Below are 22,400 nucleotides of genomic sequence, written 5' to 3' on the forward strand. Positions count from 1 at the left end.
ACACATCCGCTTGATTCCGCTCTTCAGTTTCTTTACACGAGGCGTTTTAAAATTTGCCGAGCTTTCATCGTTGTTTGCAGTTTTCTCAGGGGTCAAACGCATATTGCTGTTTTGCAAACATTTCAAGCTCTACGTAACATCTCCTGGGTTTCAAACGAGAGGCTTTTTCTTCGGACGGTATGCGGTTTTTTTCGCCGTGCAGGTGGTAGAGTATCGTAAACAGACTAAGTAAGTAGAGCGTTACGCGTTTTGTACGTGATTGAAGTTGAGGACAATGGGCAGTTAGATTTTTCGAACCACCGACAGATTACTCCGACACCTAGGAAGGTATATTGCTACAGTTTTAAGGACCTCTTGAAAGTATTTAACATTTCTTTGCATGGAGAACTGCAATCGTGGTGAACTTTCGATGCTTTTTGGTTGTTTCGAATCGCGGGAAGAAGTATGCTTGGTGGTCGTGGGAAAAAACTTGTGTTTATCGTATCAGACTTTTTGCTGCGAAAGTATTTTGAGACCTGATGGTGAAGTTTGATAGCGTTAACTTGAAGTAGCCTTTTTTAGCAAAGGTGAACATTATAACCCCTTATTTTATGTCGACATAGTTAGTTTTGGATCGTGAAAGGCATATTTCGAGATGCCGGTCAAACGAATCGGATTTTTCCCATGGATTTGTTGATTTTTATTTATCAATAGAGGTCAATTTTTTTTAACCGTTTGGTGGCATATACTGCCGCAGCTGAGTAGTCACTGTGTTTAAAGGTTTGTACGTCTTTCAAAGTGATGAATTATTCACCAAATTATCTCATTTCTCACATGCAGGGGTCGGTGCATAACCACAAAGCCAGATTCCACTCATCTCCCTTCACTACGAATTACGAAACGCCCAACTCGGGAACAACGAAGAGTACGTTCGAGGGCGAAGGTCGTTTTAGTGGTTTTCTTGCCTAAATTTTGCTGCACTGTATTGGATCAAGGACTATAAAATCAATATAATATAGGTGACGACATTTGCTCCATTCAATACGTACGTCGTCTGACTCAGGTAATTCAGCACGTTTGTTCGTTCACCGTATCTCGTGCGTCGGCAAAGCGATCGAATTTGCTGCGTTGTATAAAAAGATGAATGGTAGTATTCTAGTGAATGGAAGTCAGAGATCAGAATTAGTCATTTTAGTCAAGGGAAAACGATATGGACCTGTAATGGCTTCTGCTCCCGCAAACAAGGAAAATGTTTCTCCTGAGAAAGACATAGAGTGTTTGTCAGACAGTTTCCAAAAGAGTCTTACAATGAATCACGTCGAGAAAGATGGACGTTATTTTCTGGATGTAATGGAGAAGGAAAGCGAACGATTAACGCGGCTTTGCCAGGCTACAGAGCAAGAGATGGCGAGTAAATCGCTCCCAGAAGATGGTGAGATATTTTGAGTTTATTGTTGGGAAAGTGTACAATGTATTCAATGAAAGGTACGCCTCTGATCCAAACTGGTGTACACAAAGACTATTTTCACCACTTTTGCGTAATCATCTTTGTGGAAAATATCTACTCGAAGCGATCCGCATGAAATCCGAACGGCGTATTTCTAAATTGGATTGTCTCTTACGATCATGTTTACTTTTGCTGTCTTCGTGTTAATTTCTGGCAGTGTGGTTTAGTCTAAAAAATTTCCTTTAACATTACTACAGTTTTTTTTTTCTGTTAATTATCGGGGAAGGAAAAATTATCGTTCTCAATTCAAGCGAGGAAGAAAGGTATTCATTCTTTAATTTGTCGGTGGAGGAGTTTATGTGCAGTATCATCAGCTGTGGCTACGAATCTGCACAGCCTAAGCTTTATGTCAAAAATTTTGCTCAGAATTTTCTTTGTGTACTTAACATCCTGTGATTTAACTGTTTTTTCAAGAGGCTTGATAAACATGCTCAAAAAAGTATCTGACATCATGTGTGAAAGCATATCTAGGGCATGTACCAACAATAGAATTAAACGGGGATGGGAGACTTTTTTAACTTTAATCAGCTGTTTACATCTAAATTGTCCACACCTTAAATTATTGTCAGTCATTTCTAGCTAGGAAATATTGGGAAATGAAAAAAATGTAAAAAAAAAATGGTACTGTTGAGCTCCCCATTGCTTTCTCAGCATGATTTTGAGGAGTATGGTAATAAATTTGATATTCACTTTTTCATACTTACATGTGTACAACTGGAAGACAACTGCTTTTTGTAAGTAGTTTGATTTATGCAAATCAGTCTTATGTGAATATCATTTTTAGTTAACTTTCAAATGGTAGAAAGCTCATTAGCAAATATCCAACTGAAGAAATCATCATTTTACTCAGAAGGATTTAGTTGTATCCATTTTTTTCTCCACATAAATACCAACTCGTTGATATTATCAAATGACACTTGTACATCCAATTTCAATGTCATGTTGGTAAACTGACTATTTATTGTGTAAATTATTTTGTGGTAAACCTTACCTACAATATATTTTAAACTTTTCATGAGTTATGTCACAACGACTTTTTTTATGATTTCAAAATATTTAACAATTTTGATGGTAGTCACTTACTAGGGACCAGAGATGAGATTTGATTGATAAATTTCATACTTTCAGATGAAAGCATACTTCTTAACTTGCAACCAATTTTATATTTGGTGAAAGTAACATTTGAACTCTCAATTGATTTTGTTAAGTCATTACTCCTCATGAATTTTTTTTGGTAAATACCAGACTTATGTAGTTGTGATTGTATGTCTCCAGACACCATCAACTGCCTAGAGAATTTACCTATATATGTTAGGTAGGACTTTCCTTTACATTTACTACTCCAGGATTTCTCTATATGACAAGTTTCCAAGAGTCTCCTTAAAAGGAAACAAGATAAGCAAGTTTTATTTAAGATGTTTTATAAATTGATATTGCACATTTGAATTTACTTGTTACAATATATTGCAAAGCAGCTTGGTTTTTAACTAAGTTTCCAGTTCACCTGAATTTCAGATTTTACCTTAAGAAGTTGCCTTATTCTGTAGGTATGACTCTCAGTGATACCAAACTAACTCCCAATCAAAAGAGATTTGCTTAAAGAAACTTAAAAGAAAATTTCAACATGAGGCGTTAACAAGATTAGGTACGAAATTACAAATTGACAAACTAAATTGTAGCAAGAGAAAACTTAGGCATGGAGAAAGGAGTCGACTTCTACTGAAGAATTTATGGTGCTGTGTCAGTGGGGGGTATTACATGGTAATTTGGTTTTATCAGTGGAATCAACAAAGTAAATTGGCCACCTTAAAGAGTTTCTAAAGCTGATATTTTAAGCTAGAACTCTGATGAATGGCTAATGTTTGAAGTGTCAGCATTCAAATTCTTTACAGAGGCCAATTCACATTTACTCAGCAACTCAGTTGATAAAACCAAATTAAGCAGGGATAGTTAAAAAAGACAACCAGATTTTTAGTTTGTATCAAGTCTCTATAATTGCATTGTGATAGTGAATCTTAAATGTTGAGGAATGAATCTTTTGTCAACAGTTTTCATGGAAACTATATGCATATCTGCTGCACACAAGTTTCATCCTAATAACTTTTTCTTTCTGGCTCAGTTAGACAAGTCAAGTGACCTGTCTTAACAAGATCCTAAGTAGGTGTCTTAAGCAATACCAGAACCTAGTCTCCTTTTGAGATTTGTTATTAAAACAAATTTTTTCCTCTCCATTGGATAGCAATTTTAATTACCCTGTATAGTACTTGCTACCTTTACTGTTATAGTTTTTATGATGGTGTGACAATGATAGCTGTTAATTTATACTGTGTCATCAGAAGATATTATCTATTTACTTGGAAAACAGCTTTCATAATACAAATGTTTGTTAGAATTTATACTTTGAAACTCTTAGTGTGGTATACTGGAAAATGGAACTTAATTTTTTGAATTGGTGTTTCATCACAGACAAGAATTTTTGTATTGTGGTTCCCAATATATATGTCTGGACATATTTCCTGTAGTGCATCATTACTATAGATTTTTAAGAGTGACACTTTTCTCATGGTTAAATATCAAGTTCTTAAATATTTCTTTAGTCTGGGTTTGTTTAAATATAACTTTTATTGTTGGTAATTAAATTGAATAATTTCCCCTTGAGTAATGTTTGGAAGTATGAATTTTTAATTCCTTTATGGCAGGTAAAAAGGAACATTTGTTTGAACTTTGACAGCATGCATAAAAAATAATTTGTGATATTGTACCTTGTGTAAGTTCTTACCAAAAATTTATTTTTGTCGGTATTCTATTAAAATTTTCAAACTAGGTATTGATATTGAGGTTTAGAGGTCTGGAATTCCCTCATGAAGAGACAAAAATGATTGTTTTACAGAACATTATTGTTAAGTCCATGGGTAAATTCCATTTAAGATGTGTTTTAAAATGATTTGTGATGTTCCGTGATGCTCCTCACATACATGAGTGGATTTGCAATATTTTTTCCTCTCTTTAAAATGGATACAATTTAACATCCATATACTTTATATTAGACCAAAATATTTTTGAGCCTGTATATTGAAAAAAGTAGGCTTAAATTAAATATATAATTTGGATATATCAAAAAAGTTGAAATGGTAAATTGGCCACCGTAACAATTACAAAAGCTGACGTTTCGAGCGTTAGCCCTTCGTTGCTCCGACGAAGGGCTAATGCTCGAAACGTCAGTTTTGTAATCGTTATGGTGGCCAATTTACCATTTCAACTTTGTTGATATATCTAAATTCTTTTGTTACCCCCACCAATGCAGCCCTAAACAGTTTCTTTAGAAACTATCAGCCTTTATTCCTTTAAATTAAATATAGCCTGTTATATTGTGGTGTTAAAAATTTTTTTTGCCTTGTGGTTTTTTGTTTCCTCCATTTTTGTTAGAAGCTGAGTATTGCAGCACATATTGAGAAAGCTATTGATTCAATATTTTCTACTCTTTTGTTTAGACGGAAATTTAATTTCATAAAATTGTATCAACTTTTTTCTGACAATCACAAACACACATTCAAAAATCCTTTTTACTGCACAGTTTTACTCTTTTCTTTGAGTAGTTTCAAAGAGAGAGGTTAAATTTGTTTGAATTTACAACACCTTATATATAGCAAACCAGTGTTAAATGAAATTGTTAGCAATTTTAACATTTTGTACATATGTTGTCTCTCTGTCTTTCTCTCCAAGCATGTGGAAAAATTAGAGCAGCCAATGGGAAGGCCAAGCTTCTGGTCAATAAAAAGTTCAAGCAATTCAAAGGACTATGTGATACAAATTTGGTAAGCTTTGTATACAAATTAAATATAGTTTATAGTACTGGCTCTACAGTAGAGGGGTAAAAACCCAGGGGAAACACTCAAGCTTGTAGCTGATCGTCCAGAGTGGAGGGATAATTTTATTTTACGGACAAATTACTCTCCACCTGACTTTGATGATGACTTCTACTTATGTGTAGGTTTTCAAAGCAACAGTCGTGTGTGTTTGCAACAATAGTCCTTTTCAGGGCTACCTGTACATTCCCCACTCCCTTCCTGAAGTTAAAACTGATATTAGCTCCCAATATAAGCTCCATGATGGATTCAGTGGGAAAACGTTTGTCGTCATTTTTGGTGTTAAGACTAATTTTATTCACAAGTGAAGTTGACCAAAAAAAAAAACACCAAGTCAAAACAACAGAGCCTTGGAAATTAACAGTGGTGAATGGTTGATAGTATATTTCATGATTCATTTTGTTAGGGTGATGGTGAAACAAATGGTAGAAGGCCAACAAATGGGGATCTTGCAGGTTTCTGGGATATGGTTATGATTCAGGTAAGATTCTGAGTATTTTTTTGTATGGTAATAGGATTACATGGAGTTTAATACCAGTTTTAGTTGAGAACCACATCTCATTTCAAATTAATCTTGCTGCATGCACCATACCTGATACATGCACATTGCATTTCTATTACCTAAATAAAATTGAGATCATTTTCCCTTTTGTAGGTCGATGATGTTAATAGCATGTTCTCCAAGATTGATGATCTACGTAAAAATGGATGGATACTACCACAGTCTTCCACTGATGAGGTAAAATATTATCAATAATCGTGTCAGTACCTCAGGGTGAAAAAGATTATTCTTCAACTAAATCTTGCTGTGAAAACGTTTGGCCCTAACTTTGTTGTATTTATGTGTGAGTATACTTTGATTCTACAGACTGATTTTTCAAAACGATCATCATTAACACGTCAGTCCTCACTAACAAGGCAATCATCAGTGGGAAAAGGTTCAATAAGAAGGCAAAAATCAAAAGAAGAAGTGAAAGCCTCTGAGGCTGAGCAGAGAGCAGCAGCACGACAAAGGTTGGCTGCAGCAAAACGAACAGCCAGACAAAGAATGCAACAGAAAAGTAATCCTCTGGACAATGTAGAAATATTTTGTTCACCCAAAAAGTAAAGTTACTGTTAGTAGTTATTTGAAAGTGAATGTTTAAAGTCAGAGTATAGTTTTAGAAGCATATTTATTGAAGAATTTTTTAAATTGGAGTACTGTAAAATGCCGTTTAAAGTTATTATCAAAGGTCTTTTCCAATTTGCCAAAATAAATGCATAGTTAAATGATAAGAATTAATTTGTAAAGCTTTCAGTGCACAGGATGTTAACTTATTATCAGGATTTCTCTTTTCCAAAATTTGAAAGATACTTATTTTGAAGGAGTGTGAAAAATGCTCAAGCTGGATTACACATTATCATTTTCACTTTATTTCATCAACAGAACATCCCATCTAACATTTCTTACCTTTTGAAAGGAGAAATATGCTTCAGTGATCAAATAATTCTTGTCTGTACCACTAAAATACATAGACTGAATTTTCACTCAGAACATTTTTTTAGGATTCTCAAGAGTAACCTGATGGTTTGAAATTTATCTGTACTCTCCTGAAAATTTGATCGCCCATACGATCATGATTGTGCTTAGCAACCTGGTCACTTACCTGTGACAAAGCAAAAGCTCTTTCATCCATTTCCATCTCTTGGGGTTATCTATTGAACAACAGATTTAGAAAAAGGGTTTCAAACATTTTTGTTTTACAAACAGTTGCTTTTTGTGACAATTTTCAGCACCCTGGTTACTGCGTTGTTTTCAAAATGGCAAAATCCATAACTAAATCGTTAGCTTAAGATCTTAAAGCATGGGTTGTACCAGTACTGAATTGTTATAAATACTTTGAAATGGCAAAGATAAAAATTATCTGCTTTCTTAAGCATGCCTATTCGATTTGGTATATCTGACTAGTGATCTATGTTTTTAGTTTCTACACATTGGCCTACAGCTGTTTATTGAGCTAATACTCGCTGGTAAGTTAGTTTGTCTAATCTTATCAGTGATTTCCTTGGCAAAAGAAAATGGAGGAAAAAAAATTGTTACTTGTTAATTATCCTTGAAAGTTTAAAAGGCTTAGGCGTTTATTTAATGGCAGGATTTAGAGTTTGTTTATTAAACCAAAGAATTGGAGATGTAGCTATACTCAAAAAAATAAGATAGGGGCCAAGTGTTGACTCTTGGAATATCATGTTTCACTAGTAACTCGCAATTCATCATTAAAATCATATAACGTCAGTGGAATCAGATCACATTTAGGGAATGTAAATATGGGCAGTGAAACATGATAAGAAAATTCTGCTTCTATTTTTACTTTGGTCTTGGAGATGTGTGTATCATAAATTTAAAAATTATATTATGAACATTTTTGAAATCAACATTGATAAAATTGTTATTTATTTGCATTTTGTTTTGTTGGTAAAGGAAGTTGAGAACATTGATGTACCACCTATGTTCTGCCTGTAATAGTATATTTAGAGTATAGTTTTCTCATGATAACCTTTGTATGTCATGGACATTGTGAAAGGAATGTGGACCCCATTACCCCACTTTAAGTGATAGTTTGGTAAAAAATTCAAAGAGAAGCATCAATCCATATTATATTGAAGTGAAATTTCAGATACTCTGTAAATTTTAAAAACTAGTGGATAGTCTGTGTGTTACTATTAATTTTTTTGCACTTGTACATTTAGTTTAAGGAAGGGAAGTGTTATCGACAGTCCTATAGGATTATTAAGTTATCAAGGTAAAAAAAAAAAAGTCTATCAAACATGGCTTTCCCAGAAGTAAAAATATCCATATGAAACTACTATTTCTGCATCATTTATTTTCAAGCTTGAGTCACTCCTAAATTGAAAATGGATAAAATCCACTCAACAAGATTTAATCCCCTTGGGAGTGACCTGCATCTAATTTCTTCTTATTCCATCACCCCTGAATCAAACTTTTAGGTCGTGAGTACAAAGGAAATGATCATGGACTAAAGCAGTTCTTGATTATAAGACAAATTCTCCTTATCGGCTCCTTAAAAATTGTACTGAAAAGTCTCCTTCTTGCTTCAATATTTTCATGCAATGAGAGTGACTGTGAGGTAAATACCCACAGTGTTGATTTATCATCGTTGCTCGTAATTTGAACACCAAATTGTCTGAGCTGTCTTGTGATGTAGTGTCTGGCAGATAGCCAGGAAAATTACTTTTCTAGGTCTCGGAGCATAAATGTCAATGATTCAAAGTTATTAATAATGTTGTATCTACCACCTTCTAGTAGGACTGTTGTTAACACTTCTTTTTCGTGATCAAAACTTAATGAGTCAAGGAGTTTGTTAATATTTATTGTCTACCATGAGTGAATCTCAAAACTACTTCCATGTTGTCAGCAAAGATTATTCTTTTAAAAGTCCTTTTTGAGTATGGTAATTTTCCATCCTGCAGATCTTGTGTTGATGGCAGAAGTAGTTGTGTATACATAAGTTTAGGCTTATTTTTTACATGTTTGTATCATTTTGAAGTTTATTGAACTACTCTGCAGACCTTTCTTGAAAGTGGTTTTATCTCCTTCAAAATTAGAAGCAGAATCAGTACAATTGTATGCTTCCTGTGGCTTGTTTGAGCTTATCATGTTTAGTGTGTTCAGTTTATCTTCATCATATTAAATCATAATGATCACAACATTCTGGCTAGTCTGCAGTTAAGAAATTGAGAGGAAAAAATAAAGTTTTTTTAAAGGGATTCTAACCATTATCATTATTACCCCTCATTCACCAAGGTTGATGTTGGTATTGTGACTTGCAAATCTGTACTAGATTGTGCAATCATTGCACATCTACTGAGAGCTGTAATAGTGGGTCTTTTTAGGGTTCATACAAGTTTCAGAAAACCTGGAAAGTCGTGGAATTTTTCAATATTTTTCTTTGACCTGGGTAAAGATAGAATTTGAATTTAGGTCAAAGAAAGTCATTGCAAATTTACTGAGTAGACCAAAGAAAAAATTAGTAATGAAATGATGGTTCTCAAATGGAAACTGACCTCTGGATTGCAAGTGATGTTAATAATGATGAAAACTGATTATGAGAGTCAAATATTGCCATCTGCCTGCCTGCCTGTTTCCACCATCGCCCTCTTACAATTTTAAGTAAACAATTAGCATAATAAAATACAGAAAACTGAAACATCAAAATAGTCCTGAAATAGGTTATGGAAATTTAAGTTATGGAGGTTGTATAAGGCAGAAAGAGTGTGGATATTGTGTGTTCAAATGCAGCATTTTTCTCGGGTGCCCAAAATTGCTTGGAATTCTTCAAAACTTCAACAGGTAAAAGGATTACTTTAGAGCTGTCAAGCTTAAAATAATGAAAACACTGCAAATGCAAACTCCTTAAAACCTTCAAGTAATGTTAAACAGTATAACAAGACCTGGGGTGGATCCAGGGGTGGTTTGGTCAAACCCCCTAAATTTTCCCTCAAAATGCTGGACATCATGTTTCCGAAGAACTAATTTTCAAATCTCCCAGGGGAAGATGCCCTCGAACAATTCTCCGAACCCCCCTTGACTACATCCTGGGTTTGCCCCAGAAGACTTGTGACAAAGACTTGCAGACCATAATGTGCAGTGAGCAAAATGGAATGTTTATTTCCACAGTGATTAACACACACCAGTTCACATCTTGATTAGAGTTACTGTAACAAATACAACTCAAAGCTTGACTTATATAACCTTCATTACATCAAAAGATTTGTTCTTGACAAGGTAAATATTAAATACAAATTTGAGATCTAACTACTAGCTACTAGGCAAAATTAACCAATTACAAAATTGTCCATCTAAATAACATGGTAATCATTGCAATACCATAAGTCAAATTAATGTAGCGATGTCATGATGTATGTACAAAAAGAAGAATGTGTTAGTTAATAAAAGTACTTGAATGGATGAAGTACAGTTTAATTCAGTTTGACCATATAATTGATTTGTAAGAATAATGGGAGTCTCAATTTTATTGATAACAAGGCCCAGCTTGTTTGTAGGCTACATAACATTATCCACTGGATCAATCTCTATACAATAAACAGCACAGTACATTTCATTAACACTTAGCTACTTGATAGGTATGTGTACATTAGATAGTGTCACCTGCCCATTGAAAACTGGGGCCCAGTATGTTTACAAAAAGAATTATCACCAGGCCTGGGCTGTTGATACCACGGGACACCTGACTGGGCCCAGTTTGTTTAAAGATAGAGTTAAATGTCACAAAAATTTACCAATTAATCAAAACTGTGACTAAATCTAAGGGAAAAAAATACATAATGGCACCGCAATGCAGTCATAAATGGAAAAATATCAGCTGATGTGACTGACATGGAATGAAAAGACATGACTAGCAAGATCATTAATGTCCTGAAGCTATTAACCTGTGTAATAATAATCATGATGCATATGTTCTACTATATATTGCTAAAAACATGCTGCTGATAACCAAATCACATTTTAGAATATATTCATAGAGGTGATTGATAATTAAACAAAGCAGTACATGAAACTTGCAATCAACGTGTAGGATTTAAATGACAATTTACAACCCCACAGCATTACCCAGAAGTTATACTTCGACTGGTTGGGTGTCCTGTTACACTCGGCGATAAACACCCACTTGACGGCTGCAGTTAGGACAGGAGTGAATAACATCTTTGCAGGCATCAATACAAAATGGAATCAGGCAACATCCAAGCCAACCACTGCAATGAAACAACAAAAAATTGTCCAAAATAAGTCAACTCTAGTTACTTCATTTGTGAGACAGATCTCTGCATTTGCATAGGTGCAATTAGCCTTATTCCAGATCAACAATATATTGTAATAACTTGGATGTCTGTTCGATTGAGTTGCTCTTCTTGTACAAAGAAAAGGAATTGTTTAAGTAAAAGATTGCTAAACCAATGATTACTGTAAAAATGCAGAGCAGAATGCACAAGGAAAGCCCTCACACAATGTTATCAGTAGTACTGAAACCAACACAAAGTAATTAGTAACCTATTGTACGTACAGTAACATAATCAGTAGTATTACTGTAAGTATGGTTATGTAGATTGTGTTAATATAATTGCATTGTTCACTTCACAAATATGTCTCTGAAGTTGGAAAAACAAAATTATAAAAAAAAAAAAAAAACCTCTGTTGTCAAGTTGAGAAGTCAAACAGCTGTGTGAACCGTGAATCCAGTTCATATATTTGTAACACAAACTTTACATGAATCACGGTGTATTTCTATGCTTTCTCATTTCAAAACCATTTCAAATTCATAACAACCAACAGTATCGCGTACGTGTTACTATTTCCTTTTTACCCTAAAATTCCCTCATTTGCAATCTTAAAATAATATTTTTCAAACTTTCGAAACCTCGGCCAATCTCTCTGAACCTGAAGACAAAATTGAAAGTGAAATAAAAAATCAAACGAATCGATGATAAATAAATCCAACTAATTCAAAGAGTAGGCTAATATTGAAAAACATTACAATAAGTACTCGATAACCAGGTCGAAAAACAAAAATCAACCAAGTTTTGAGATTACCCCATTAGTGCAACACCGCCACAAGCAATCCAAGTTAATGTCCCAGAAACGTAAGTGGTGGCCGTAACAATAGTAGCTTGGCAATACGGACAAGTCATTGCAGTGGGGTTTTCAAAAAATCTCATTCCCATCACAATATGAGTTGGTTGCGTATGAATAATGGTTGTTGTCCCTGGCTGTCCTTGAAAGCCGGGTTGTTGGGGATAGGCCACTCCAGTCTGTTTAGCACCATAGTCTGGTGGACCTGGATAAGCGGGTGGAAGAGGCTGAGTAACATTTGCTTGTTGAGATGGGTCCATTTTGAGGAGGAAACCCCGTAGATTGATCTGCAATGCCGAAAAGTAGGATTAATTGTGGTTTCCAGGCTACTTCGGCCGAGGTATCATGACGTCATATCTAAAGCTGGACAAAATTTAGGTAAAAGCTTCTCGCTGACGTTAATATCATTACCGGTATTTGTAGTAGATACCCAACAAATACCTCGTTCCAGATTGGTCGATGACGAATACTCGAATGAGTCACAGATTCCGAGTCTCGAAATTAAAGCTTAATTAAAATAGTTAAAAGGGGCCCATTTCTCAGTTATTACGATCTAAGACGTCCCTCGCAAAGTGTCGTAAAGCGCATTAGAGCGTATTTATATGGATAATGCGTTGTGTAAATGCTGCATCATCATCAAAAACATTCAGCTTGGTTTGTCTATCGTATTTATTAACGGAGTATGCCTTTTCGTGCATCTTAACCGTAAACTTCTGGCGTGGTAAAGATTAGGCTTCCGGCTTCCAGCCCCCCACCTTCCCCCCCGTCTCTAGTAAAATCCAGAAGCTAGAAGATAAGTGGAACCAGAGGTATTGAAGAAACACACAAACACAACCACACGCGCTCAAACACGACGAAACGTAAATCAGATAAATTTATAACTCAGAATCAGTTACTTTTGATCAAAGTTTATTTTCAACCCATTTTACCCCGTACTTACTATCTCTTTCACTTAACATCTAATCATACAAAGAGCACAAGTTGCTGCAGTTCCCGAGGACCCCGGGAAACGAAAGTAATACATATGGGGATTTCTTCGCCCACTTAAAGGCAATGGTTTACGTTTCGCGGGTGTAGTCGTATTTTTGTCCCTGGCTCTAGTATGCCTGGTCATCTTTAGCACTTACTAAGCATATTTAAAACAGAGTTTAAGACAGATTCTATTGGTTATACGAAACGCGGTTGCAGTTATGCAGACTTTTTTCAGTAGGATCGTCCTGCCTGGCTAACTTTTCAAGCAAACCGTGTCAAAAAAAAAATTACCAACGTAATGGGCTCCTGACAAAATCTATCCTTCGGTCTACTTATCTGAGTCAAATTTACGCCTAATGGTTGCCAACCGAAATCGTCCTCTCATTTTTCAAGAAGAGACCGGTCATAATCCACCACCTTGGAGGGAGGAGAACGGAAGATATTTGGGAATCACATTGTCTTCAGGGGGGGACGGAGAGGGATCAGTCGTCGCCAAAACAGTTTAAAGTGTGGAGGGGACTATAGAAAAAGGACTACCAATGAGGGCTAATCAAAAATACTACCGAGTTTCGAGGGGAATCAGGTAAATTTGAATGTGACTCAACCAAAATTCTCCGAACCCCACCCATGGCGATATAAGATAATGGGTCCCTAACTGGATAACACACCTAATATATTAAAGCTTCCAATATTCTCAACGGGATATTTGATTGACGTTACACTGAACTCACAGGGCACCCAATGAGAATTACATTATTATAAAGAAATATTAACTGTCTTTACGTCCTCAAGAAATATTAATTTTGATACTTTTCTATTGTGTTAACGAATCTTTGACGGACCTAACAGAGAAATTTTCAATGGAGTGTTGAACTTTTGCCATGCAGCACTCTCTGATTGGTACAAAACCGCGACCTTGGCACAATCGGTCTTAGTAAGATCGATTGTGCCAAGGTCACTCCTGTTTTCCCGCACCCGAAGCAACTAGGTTGTTATTGGCCCCTTATGACTTCTACCTTTGCTCTGATTGGCTGTTGCGTTTACTTTGCTTTATCTTACGACGCCCAATCAAAAAGGTGTTCGACTTGCCAAGTAGCTAGAGAAAGTTCTAACTGAGCCCCCAGAGAAATTTCCCCTTCATCACACTCTATGGTTGGCTAAAATACTTACTCAAACCTTTCGACCAATCAGAAACGAGCTAAAATCAACTGTGACTCGGTTCACTTGCGTCAGTTTACCCGCGCTGGGGTCGTCACGTGCACTAATTTTGAGTTCTGATTGCTCCTTGCGCTATCTATCACTACTTTTGGATTGGTCGTTTGGATTGGTTTGGTATTAGTTAGTTAAAAGACACTCCATCGAAAACCACACTAAACTAGCGTAACATAACAACTGACATTTGTCATTTCCAAATGCATACATTGAAGTTTCTTGCAACCGACGCCGCACAAATGAATTCTCATCTGTTGTCTCTTTTGATGTAATGTAATCTTTTAGTACTGAGAGATGCGTAAGTTGCTTCTGTTGTTGCTCCCCCAATTGAATGGATTCATCTTATGCAAGATTCCAGGAATCCAGGAATTGTTGGTTTTGGCATACACACAGCTCTTGCTAAAGTAGAATAAGGGTAATGAGTTCAAGTTAGTAAGAGGTCAACTAAGATATAGAAATCTTTTATACCCAGCAAACAAGGGAAACTCAAACTATAATCATATGAAACGTAAGTTTTTAGGGATTTATAATTTATCTATGCGGTTTCAAGCTAGTTAATGATGGTTATTGCAATAGTGGTAGATTTCTTTGTTTTCAGTTCCCCAGCGTTTCATAAAACGCCAAATGCTTACTTTGGCTATCATGATAACCGCTGACTAGTTAGCTCGTGTTGTAGAGCGCCGGAATGCCGTGTAGGAGGTCGAGGACTCAAATCCCAGACCGGACCAACACTCAAACTTTTAAAATAACTGAGGAGAATGTGCTGCTAAATGAGGGGAAAGCCCTGGAAACGAGGTTGTCCGGTGTTATAGCCTGGCCTCAATTTTGAAAATGAGGGCATCTGCAAAAATATCCTTCAAAAGTTGTAAACTGTTTCGATGCAGTCTGGCCAAAGTCCCAGCAAATTATTGCAAAGCACCACGATTCATTGGCTGTGAAGCTACATAGATCCTTCATTATTCATTATTTGATAATGAAAGGTAAAGCTTGTGTTTTGAGCAAGCCCCTCCTTTCTTTACCCTATTGCAGTTCTGAAGAATACACATCTTACCTTGCTGCTTGTGTTTTTTGATTCTTCTGCCTGGCTGAAATAATACCATCTACAAAAAAAATAAGTAACATTTATTAATTAATGCGTGATAAAGCAGGAAAACATGACGGCGCACTGCAGAGACAGAAGCGGGAGGCGAAGCCACAATACATACATACATACATAGGTTAATTGACCACTCCTCATAGGGGCCTTTCAGAGCCAACGCCCACCCATTCCACCCCAGGGGAGGACATCCACCACACAGGTAGTCTCGTGCGTAGGAAACTAACGTCTCCTATCCCTAACCCTGCAGGAGACGGGGCCTACGGTTTATTCGTCCTTATCCGAGAAGACTAGAATATCTATCCATTTCTTGTTATACAAAGGTAGCAAATTCTCCTCAGTTATATTAAGACCAGGAGTATTGGTCCGGGCTCGAACCCTCGACCTCCCACACAACACAATCCGGCGCACTAACCAATTGAGCCACAATATACTGGAACCCCATCAAAAAGTCAGCCCAGAATAGTCGGCGATGACAGACCTTCGCAGTGAGTGAGTATGTTTTTTTTTTTTTCGGAAAAATGGGAGCTTCCTAAATTCCCCATATGTGACTCATATCCAGTCGTCCTCGTAGCACTCAGGTGAAAGGGGGCGCAAGGCGTAATGGGTAGCTTTTTCTTTCCTAGTGTGCTTTCATGCCACGAGTGCTTTAAAGACGACTAGGAAAAAGTCAGGCACCACACTGGAGTCTCCCTCATGCCTGACTCATACTCATAGCACGTAAGTAGCAGAGGTGTGAAAGATATAATGTGCAACCCTCGCTCCTGCGCTGTTCTTCCATGCCACGAGCGCCATGAAGTATACTAAGAAAAATTTAAGAACCATCCCTAAAGCGTCTCGCAGAGTCTTTCCATTGTGCTTCAGGGAACAAAGCTTCGCTCTCATTTCAAATATCTTCTCTATTGGCATGACTTCTGCCTTCTTTCCATCCGCTGGGACCTTCTTGATGTTTTCAATGATGACATTCTTCTTTTCCTCATACGTCTTCTTGTCCTTTTTCATTTGAGCAATCTTCCCTTCGTCTCTAATCCCCTTCTCTTTCATCTCCTCTTCCTTGATCAGCATGTCCAGGTACTCACAAAAGGAGTCGTTGTAGGGAATCATGGCATTCTGCTTGAGGAAGACACCAAAGTAGCTGGCACATTGATAGATGAACTGCTTTTCTTCTTCAAGTTCCTTGATGTTCTTCTCCAACTCTCTGATGAACGATTGCTTTTGGGACTTCAAGTCGGTCTTCGTCTTGATTTTCGACTGTGCTTCGTCAGACAGGAATTCCTTCTCAACGACACTGGCTGTGTATCGGATATGCATGTGCTCTCTGTAGTTGTGTCCACAGAACCTGCACTTGCCATCACTCATAGCGCAGCAGCCATGGAGCTGATCGTTGTTGGTTGTCTCGATCGGAACTCCTGAGAGACTGCAGTGGGAATGGCAGACTTGCTCATAGATGGTGTTGTGTCGGCCTGATTTACCGACAGGTACAAACTTCGTGCAAGACGAGGCGGCACAAACTGTCTTGGGATAGTCAAGAGGTTCTATGTTCAGGTCAAAGCCCCTAAATCTGAGTTCCTTCTGGAAGGCCTCGATGTCTTTGTCAAATGCCTGGCACTGGTCTTTCACATCTTTGATCTTCTTTAAATTCATCTCAATAAGCTCAACTGCCTGACCCATTGGCTTGCTCAGGGCAATGATGCAATTCCTCGCCTCATTAAGGCTTAGGGTCTTCTTAGTATCATGGGGCGTCATACTCTTTACACGTTCGAAAAGTCTGCAGGTGGTATCGCACGACTTCACCCAACTTTTGGAGTAGAGATCGACGTCCTCAGATGTGAACTTAATTCCACTCTTATGGCAGGCTAGAAACCTGTCGAGGGAATAAATATATCTTATTAACCAAGCGCTAGGGCTATACTGGGAGAATATCGGTCCGAGGTCTTGACAGTACGGACCAAGCGCAGCGAGGTCCGTACAAAAAAGACCGAGGGCTGATATTCTTCCAGTACGGTCCCGAGCAAGCTTGGTTAATAAGAGATTTATTACACGACTGAAGTTCAAAGGGACACAAGTGCGGTATCATTCGGGACCATTCGGGACAGTGCCCGGTCCAATACTGAAAGAATATTGACCGGCAATAGAGCATTTTGATTGGTTGATTTTAGTTATTGGCCCTCTGACTGCCCGAGTCGTGTAATAAAAAATGATAATAATAATCTGGCTCGATTCCACTATATGGACTAAAGTAAATTCTGATGATCTGTTTTAAGAAAACGTGCGAATTTTCGCAATAAACGAGAGAATAAAGTCGACTCAATGGTCCATCTTGAAATATTCAGCTTACTCTCAATTTCGTATCTGCTGCTCACTTTAATATTCTCCATTCTTTTATGTTCTTTTATGTTCTTTTCTGTTTTACTGAACTACCAGTTTGAAGTAAAATAAAAGGAAGTTTGTTAATTGAAGGTAGTTTTACACGGCGCAAAAATTGACTCCAAATATCGAGAATATGCTTCTTTACGCTAGGTAAACACCAAATTACCTGAAAGCTTCGTTGTCAAAACAAAAATAATTTGAAGGAGAAACATCTATTCCGATACTATTTTGATCGAGGAGCTTTTTGAGTACTGGAAGGCTGTCTCCTGGTCTGTAAAAGGTGCCCCTGGAGTTGGTAAAGGCAAACATGATGTTGGAAACCAAGGACTTGTGGAGGTGAGTCAGCAGTTCCAAGACGCAAAACTTAAACGCCACTGTCAACCTTGCGTTGTTTGGCTTGAGAAGCACAACCACGGCGTTGATTTTGTCATAGCAAGTAAGAAAGGCCAAGATGTTATCGAAGTTCTCCTTGTCCTTCTCAATGCCTCTACAGTCCCCAATGCCCGGAGTGTCAATAAGGTGGAAGATCGTGGTATTCGTCTCAATTCTGTACTCCTGAGAGAATTGGGTAGCAGACTGACCACTGGAGAGAACTTCATTATCATCAGCAGACCCAAAGGCGATGTCCTTCTCTTCTCCATTTTCATTCGTGAAAGTAAACCTAACAAAATAATAAAATATGTATACCTTAACCTTCCTGGAGAGGATCGTCACCCAATAATCAGCACTGACTCTCTTTCAAATATTTTTACCTAGATGGTATCAAGATGGTAAAATCAGGGTCTTTCATGGCATCTTCAAGAGACTCGTGTTTTGCATAGTTGGCAATACCATTAATCCACGTGGACTTGCCCACTCCAGTTTCTCCCAGAATGAGAATGGTGAAATCTCCTTTGGCTGCAGATGCCTGCAGGTTCAATAATTAGAGAAGCTTATTACACAGAGTATACAGCGTGTCAACAAGCCACTTAACTGAGTTTTTTCTTTTTCCTACAGGAGTGATTATCAACTGCGTTTTTTGAAACTTATCCTGGATTGCTTTGGTTTTTCTTTACCTCGCTATGATTGGTCCAAAAAACTCGCGCCACTTTCTCAACCAATCAGATGTAAAACTGGAAAACCAAGCACGACTTAGACGCCCGCGTTTTCCCGCGCTTTAGGCAGTTTGGTTGCTTTTACTTTGAGTTCTTAGGGGCTCTTAGACGTATTTTCCATTCGAAAAGCGCTTTAACTACTAGACAAAAGGTAATCCCTCTCTCCCAGTTCAGCCACTCGCACAGGTCGAGAGGAAATAATTATGCCAGCGCCGCTGCTGTCTCGGTCCATTTCACATTGATCTGATATATTTTTAAGAATTCACCTCGAGTTGAGGGCCTTTTACGCTTGGATTGTGTCTAACAGCTTTGCCATCAGTTACGTCGTTAGAAACTTCAGCTTTAATTCCAGAACTAGCCATATTGCTGTAAACTTTCAAAATGAATGCGGCTAAAGCTGATACTGAAAACATAAAATGATAAAACTTTTGTAAATCCTGAGGCTGAAGGTTTGTTACTGTACCTCCAATTTGATGAAGACGAATCAACTACCCATGGCTTGAGAAGGAAGTTAGGATAAGGTCAATTTTTATCACTTGGAGGGGTGGGGTGGGGGGTCGGAAGATTTTAGTTGCGTCACGATACAATTTACCAAAAAGCTCTCTATTAGTCTTGTTCCCCACTCCGCCACTAAGTTGACAGTTATTTAGCAGTCAATTTTGTATAGTTCCCCTTTGTACTCTGACGACCAATCCCCCTGTCCTCCCCTTGAAAACCATCTGATCCCAAAGTCCTTCGCCCTCCCCTCCCCCCAGGCGTTAAGAGAGGGAAAGATTCTGAGGATAACTTGTCAGAAAACAACTCAGAAAAGACCGCAAGGATTAACCGTTTCTCCCATCACCATACAAATCAATTATTTCGCAAACAGGGTTTCTCGCAAATCTAGAAAAAAGATCGTAACTTAACCTTCACGAATCGAGAATATTGAAAAATTTTGAGATTGAAAAAATCATCTGGTGAGAATTTCGCTTTTGAATCATCAGAAAACAACCATCAGTTCCGAGAAAAGCTTTTCTGGAGAGTTTCGAGACTCGTAGCTGTACATGTATAAGGGTCAAGGGAATTTTTCTATGAAAACATTCTTGAATACCTGTGACAACAAATCATAGTGATCAGTTGAAAGTTCTATGCCAGAAACGATCTCTTTCGGTGGCAGGTTTATAATTTCAAGATAATTTCGTTTAGGGGAAAACCCCGTATTGATGGCGAAAGTGAATAAGGGGAAATCGATTAGGGAGAATCCCGTTTTCATGGCGAAAGTGAATTAGTGGCAATCGATTAGACAAAAATCCCATTTTCTTTAGGTCAATGAAGACAGAGCCAGTCATTTGCTGTTTATCCATGTGTTCCAAAATCTGATCAGTGAGATCTGGTGGAATTTCACCAGTTGAAATAGTCAAATTTATGATATAGGTAATGGGTTTCGCTATCACAGGAGCTGCATCCTTTAAAAGTCTTGCAGACATTCCATCTAGACCAGTGGTTTTCTTTGATTTAAGTCTCTTCAGTTCGTCACAGACAAACTTTTCGTTCACTTCTCCCATAGAAAAGTTTTTGTTTACTCTGGGTGTTTGTGGTTTTATGAAAGTGCTTAGTCGAAAACGTTCACACAGTTTGCCGGCGATGGAAGTGAAGAAGTGATTGAACTTTGATGCAAACAAGCTGCTGATTTTTGACGCATCGGCAGTTTTCTTGTTTGGCATGATTTCTTTCAGGGTTTTCCACATCGTTTTAAGATCTTGGGTTTCCGTTAAGCGAGAAGAATAATAATCCGATTTCGCTTTCTTCATTTTCTTGCTAACGGTGTTGCGTAAGCGCTTGTATTTGCCCCAGTGCAGTTCTTGATTTGTTTTGATCGCTTTTTTGTGATGGTAATCCCTTTCTATCATTAATTCTTTAATACTTGGTGTTAGCCATGGAACTGAAAACCCGCGAACTCTTCCCGTGGCAACAGGCGCGTGTTTGTCAGCAACTGACAAAAAAAGATCTTTGAAAACAATCCAAGCTTCATTAGACGTTGGTTTCATTTCGAGAATATCCCATGGTATCTTATTTAAATCATCACTAAAGACTGCGGGATCGTAGTTTTTGTAATTTCTGCTCTGAATAATTTTCGGCGGAGGGCGCTTGATGTTGTGGAGTTTTCTGACTCCGAAGATAGCACAGTGATCAGAAAAGCCGACTGGAATAACACCACAGGTGTACAGTTCTGGTCTTGATGTTAGAAATAGGTCAATTAAAGTTCTGGTCTCCTCAGTAATTCGAGTGGGCTTTGTGATTATTTGTTTCAGATGAAAAGATTTTGTTGTCTGTTGGAAATGCTTTGTCGCAGAAGTCGGGTTCAAATAATTCAAGTTAAAGTCTCCAATAAGAACAATTTCACTATCATTACTCATGACGTTGTTTAGAATTTCTTCGACCCAGCAAGTAAAAGCGGCTGGGTCAGCATCTGGTGTTTTGTAGATTGCTCCAAATAAAATCTTCTTCGTTTTTGGCTGGCACACTTCAAACCAAATTGATTCAAAGTTGTCGTTCCGTGTTTGGATTGTACTTTCTTCAAGCCGACTGTAATTTAGTTGTTCTACTATGCATACCGCGACGCCACCGCCATTTTCGACTTTGTCTTTTCGCATAACATTGTAGCCAGGGAGAGTTATTTCCGCGTCGGTGAACGAGTCATCAAGCCAAGTCTCGTTTATTGTCACGATGTGCGGTTTGTGCTCGTCGCAGAATAGTCTAAGTTCGTCCATTTTGTTTCGTAGGCTGCAAATGTTGAGATGAAGTAAGCGAAGACCTTTCATCAGAGATGGCGAGGGCTGTGTTGGTCCAGGATTTAGTGAAACGTCGTTAGACAGGAGAATTAGGTTTGCAGCTAATGCCATATTCAATAATTTCGTTGCATTTATGAGTTTGACACTTCCCGTTGTTTGCGATCGAGCCTTCTTGCTGGCTTGTTTATCGCCGAGTGGTTTCACTGCTTTGATGTTTACTGTGTTCGCAGTCTTTGCTACCATCAGTTTAGATAATCTTTCATCTCTGGGTAGTTTCGGTAGACATTCGGCCAGTTTACAAACTATCAAACTAACTAAGAGATACACTAAAATGGAGCAAACGGCGGACGGAACGCAAACGCAAAACATTCGCCATATTCTCTTGTAGGTTTGCGCACTCCAAAAAACGTACTCACCCTGCGGGAACCTTCAAACAGTTAATAATAATAGTGATATTTCTTTGAATGTACTTGCATCACTAAAACGAAAGCCACAGCCATATCATTGAGGATTAAAATTGACTGAGAGAACGCAATGTCTGAAAATGGTAACATGGGCTTACTTCCTACCTCTATCACTTCCAGTTCGCTTCAACTTTCACTGATCACCGCTTCAGATTAAAAGAGACAGCTACTAAGAATTGGTGGAACTATATTGCGGCCGATGATGTGATACGAGGTATTGCAATCCTTTTTCGGTAAAAATACAGGAAGTGAAAATGAAATTTGAAACGAAAAGAGTTTAACTAACATTTCATTGGCTAAAGTAATTGTTCTCGTCTGAAACAAGTCAAACAATGCTGACTGTATGTCGGTGCCAACCCACGTGAAAGTAATTTTCAGAAAGCTTTTCCTACTTACCCTGCGTTTCCATATGAAGGCCCATGC

General features: G+C 37.8%; 4 protein-coding genes across 7 annotated transcripts; 1 reads left to right on the forward strand and 3 right to left on the reverse strand.

The window, feature by feature from the left end:
• The first annotated feature begins 16 nt into the window (after positions 1–16).
• On the forward strand, positions 17–9,117 carry LOC111323453 (disks large-associated protein 1). 2 transcript variants are annotated; one of them, XM_022926800.2, is made up of 6 exons: positions 17–327; positions 820–1,411; positions 5,210–5,301; positions 5,759–5,833; positions 6,008–6,091; positions 6,221–9,117. In XM_022926800.2, exons 2-6 carry the CDS (start codon positions 1,120–1,122, stop codon positions 6,458–6,460), a joined length of 783 nt encoding a protein of 260 aa, XP_022782535.2. In that variant the 5' UTR covers positions 17–327; positions 820–1,119; the 3' UTR covers positions 6,461–9,117. The 2 variants fall into 2 exon arrangements, with proteins under 2 accessions (XP_022782535.2, XP_022782536.2); XM_022926801.2 differs by having other exon boundaries at positions 17–228.
• Positions 9,118–9,993: 876 nt separating this feature from the next.
• LOC111323454 (LITAF domain-containing protein) lies at positions 9,994–12,313 on the reverse strand. The gene is made up of 2 exons (XM_022926802.2): positions 11,960–12,313; positions 9,994–11,124 (listed from the first exon to the last, which is right to left on the reverse strand). Exons 1-2 carry the CDS (start codon positions 12,256–12,258, stop codon positions 11,016–11,018), a joined length of 408 nt encoding a protein of 135 aa, XP_022782537.2. The 5' UTR covers positions 12,259–12,313; the 3' UTR covers positions 9,994–11,015.
• A 577-nt stretch (positions 12,314–12,890) lies between these two features.
• On the reverse strand, positions 12,891–22,234 carry LOC111323452 (uncharacterized). Of its 3 annotated transcripts, XM_088740188.1 has the most exons (8): positions 22,083–22,098; positions 21,930–21,991; positions 19,009–19,145; positions 18,401–18,555; positions 17,815–18,309; positions 16,106–17,142; positions 15,234–15,282; positions 12,891–14,581 (listed from the first exon to the last, which is right to left on the reverse strand). In XM_088740188.1, exons 3-8 carry the CDS (start codon positions 19,102–19,104, stop codon positions 14,464–14,466), a joined length of 1,950 nt encoding a protein of 649 aa, XP_088596314.1. In that variant the 5' UTR covers positions 19,105–19,145; positions 21,930–21,991; positions 22,083–22,098; the 3' UTR covers positions 12,891–14,463. The 3 variants fall into 3 exon arrangements, with proteins under 3 accessions (XP_088596314.1, XP_088596313.1, XP_088596312.1); XM_088740187.1 differs by lacking the exon at positions 21,930–21,991 and having other exon boundaries at positions 22,083–22,234; XM_088740186.1 differs by lacking the exons at positions 21,930–21,991; positions 22,083–22,098 and having other exon boundaries at positions 19,009–19,155.
• On the reverse strand, positions 19,924–21,756 carry LOC148718407 (uncharacterized). The gene has a single exon (XM_088741545.1). It carries the CDS (start codon positions 21,754–21,756, stop codon positions 19,924–19,926), a length of 1,833 nt encoding a protein of 610 aa, XP_088597671.1.
• Positions 22,235–22,400: the final 166 nt, after the last annotated feature.

Source organism: Stylophora pistillata, chromosome 12 (assembly GCF_964205215.1).
Source record: "Stylophora pistillata chromosome 12, jaStyPist1.2, whole genome shotgun sequence".
NCBI lineage: Eukaryota > Metazoa > Cnidaria > Anthozoa > Scleractinia > Pocilloporidae > Stylophora > Stylophora pistillata.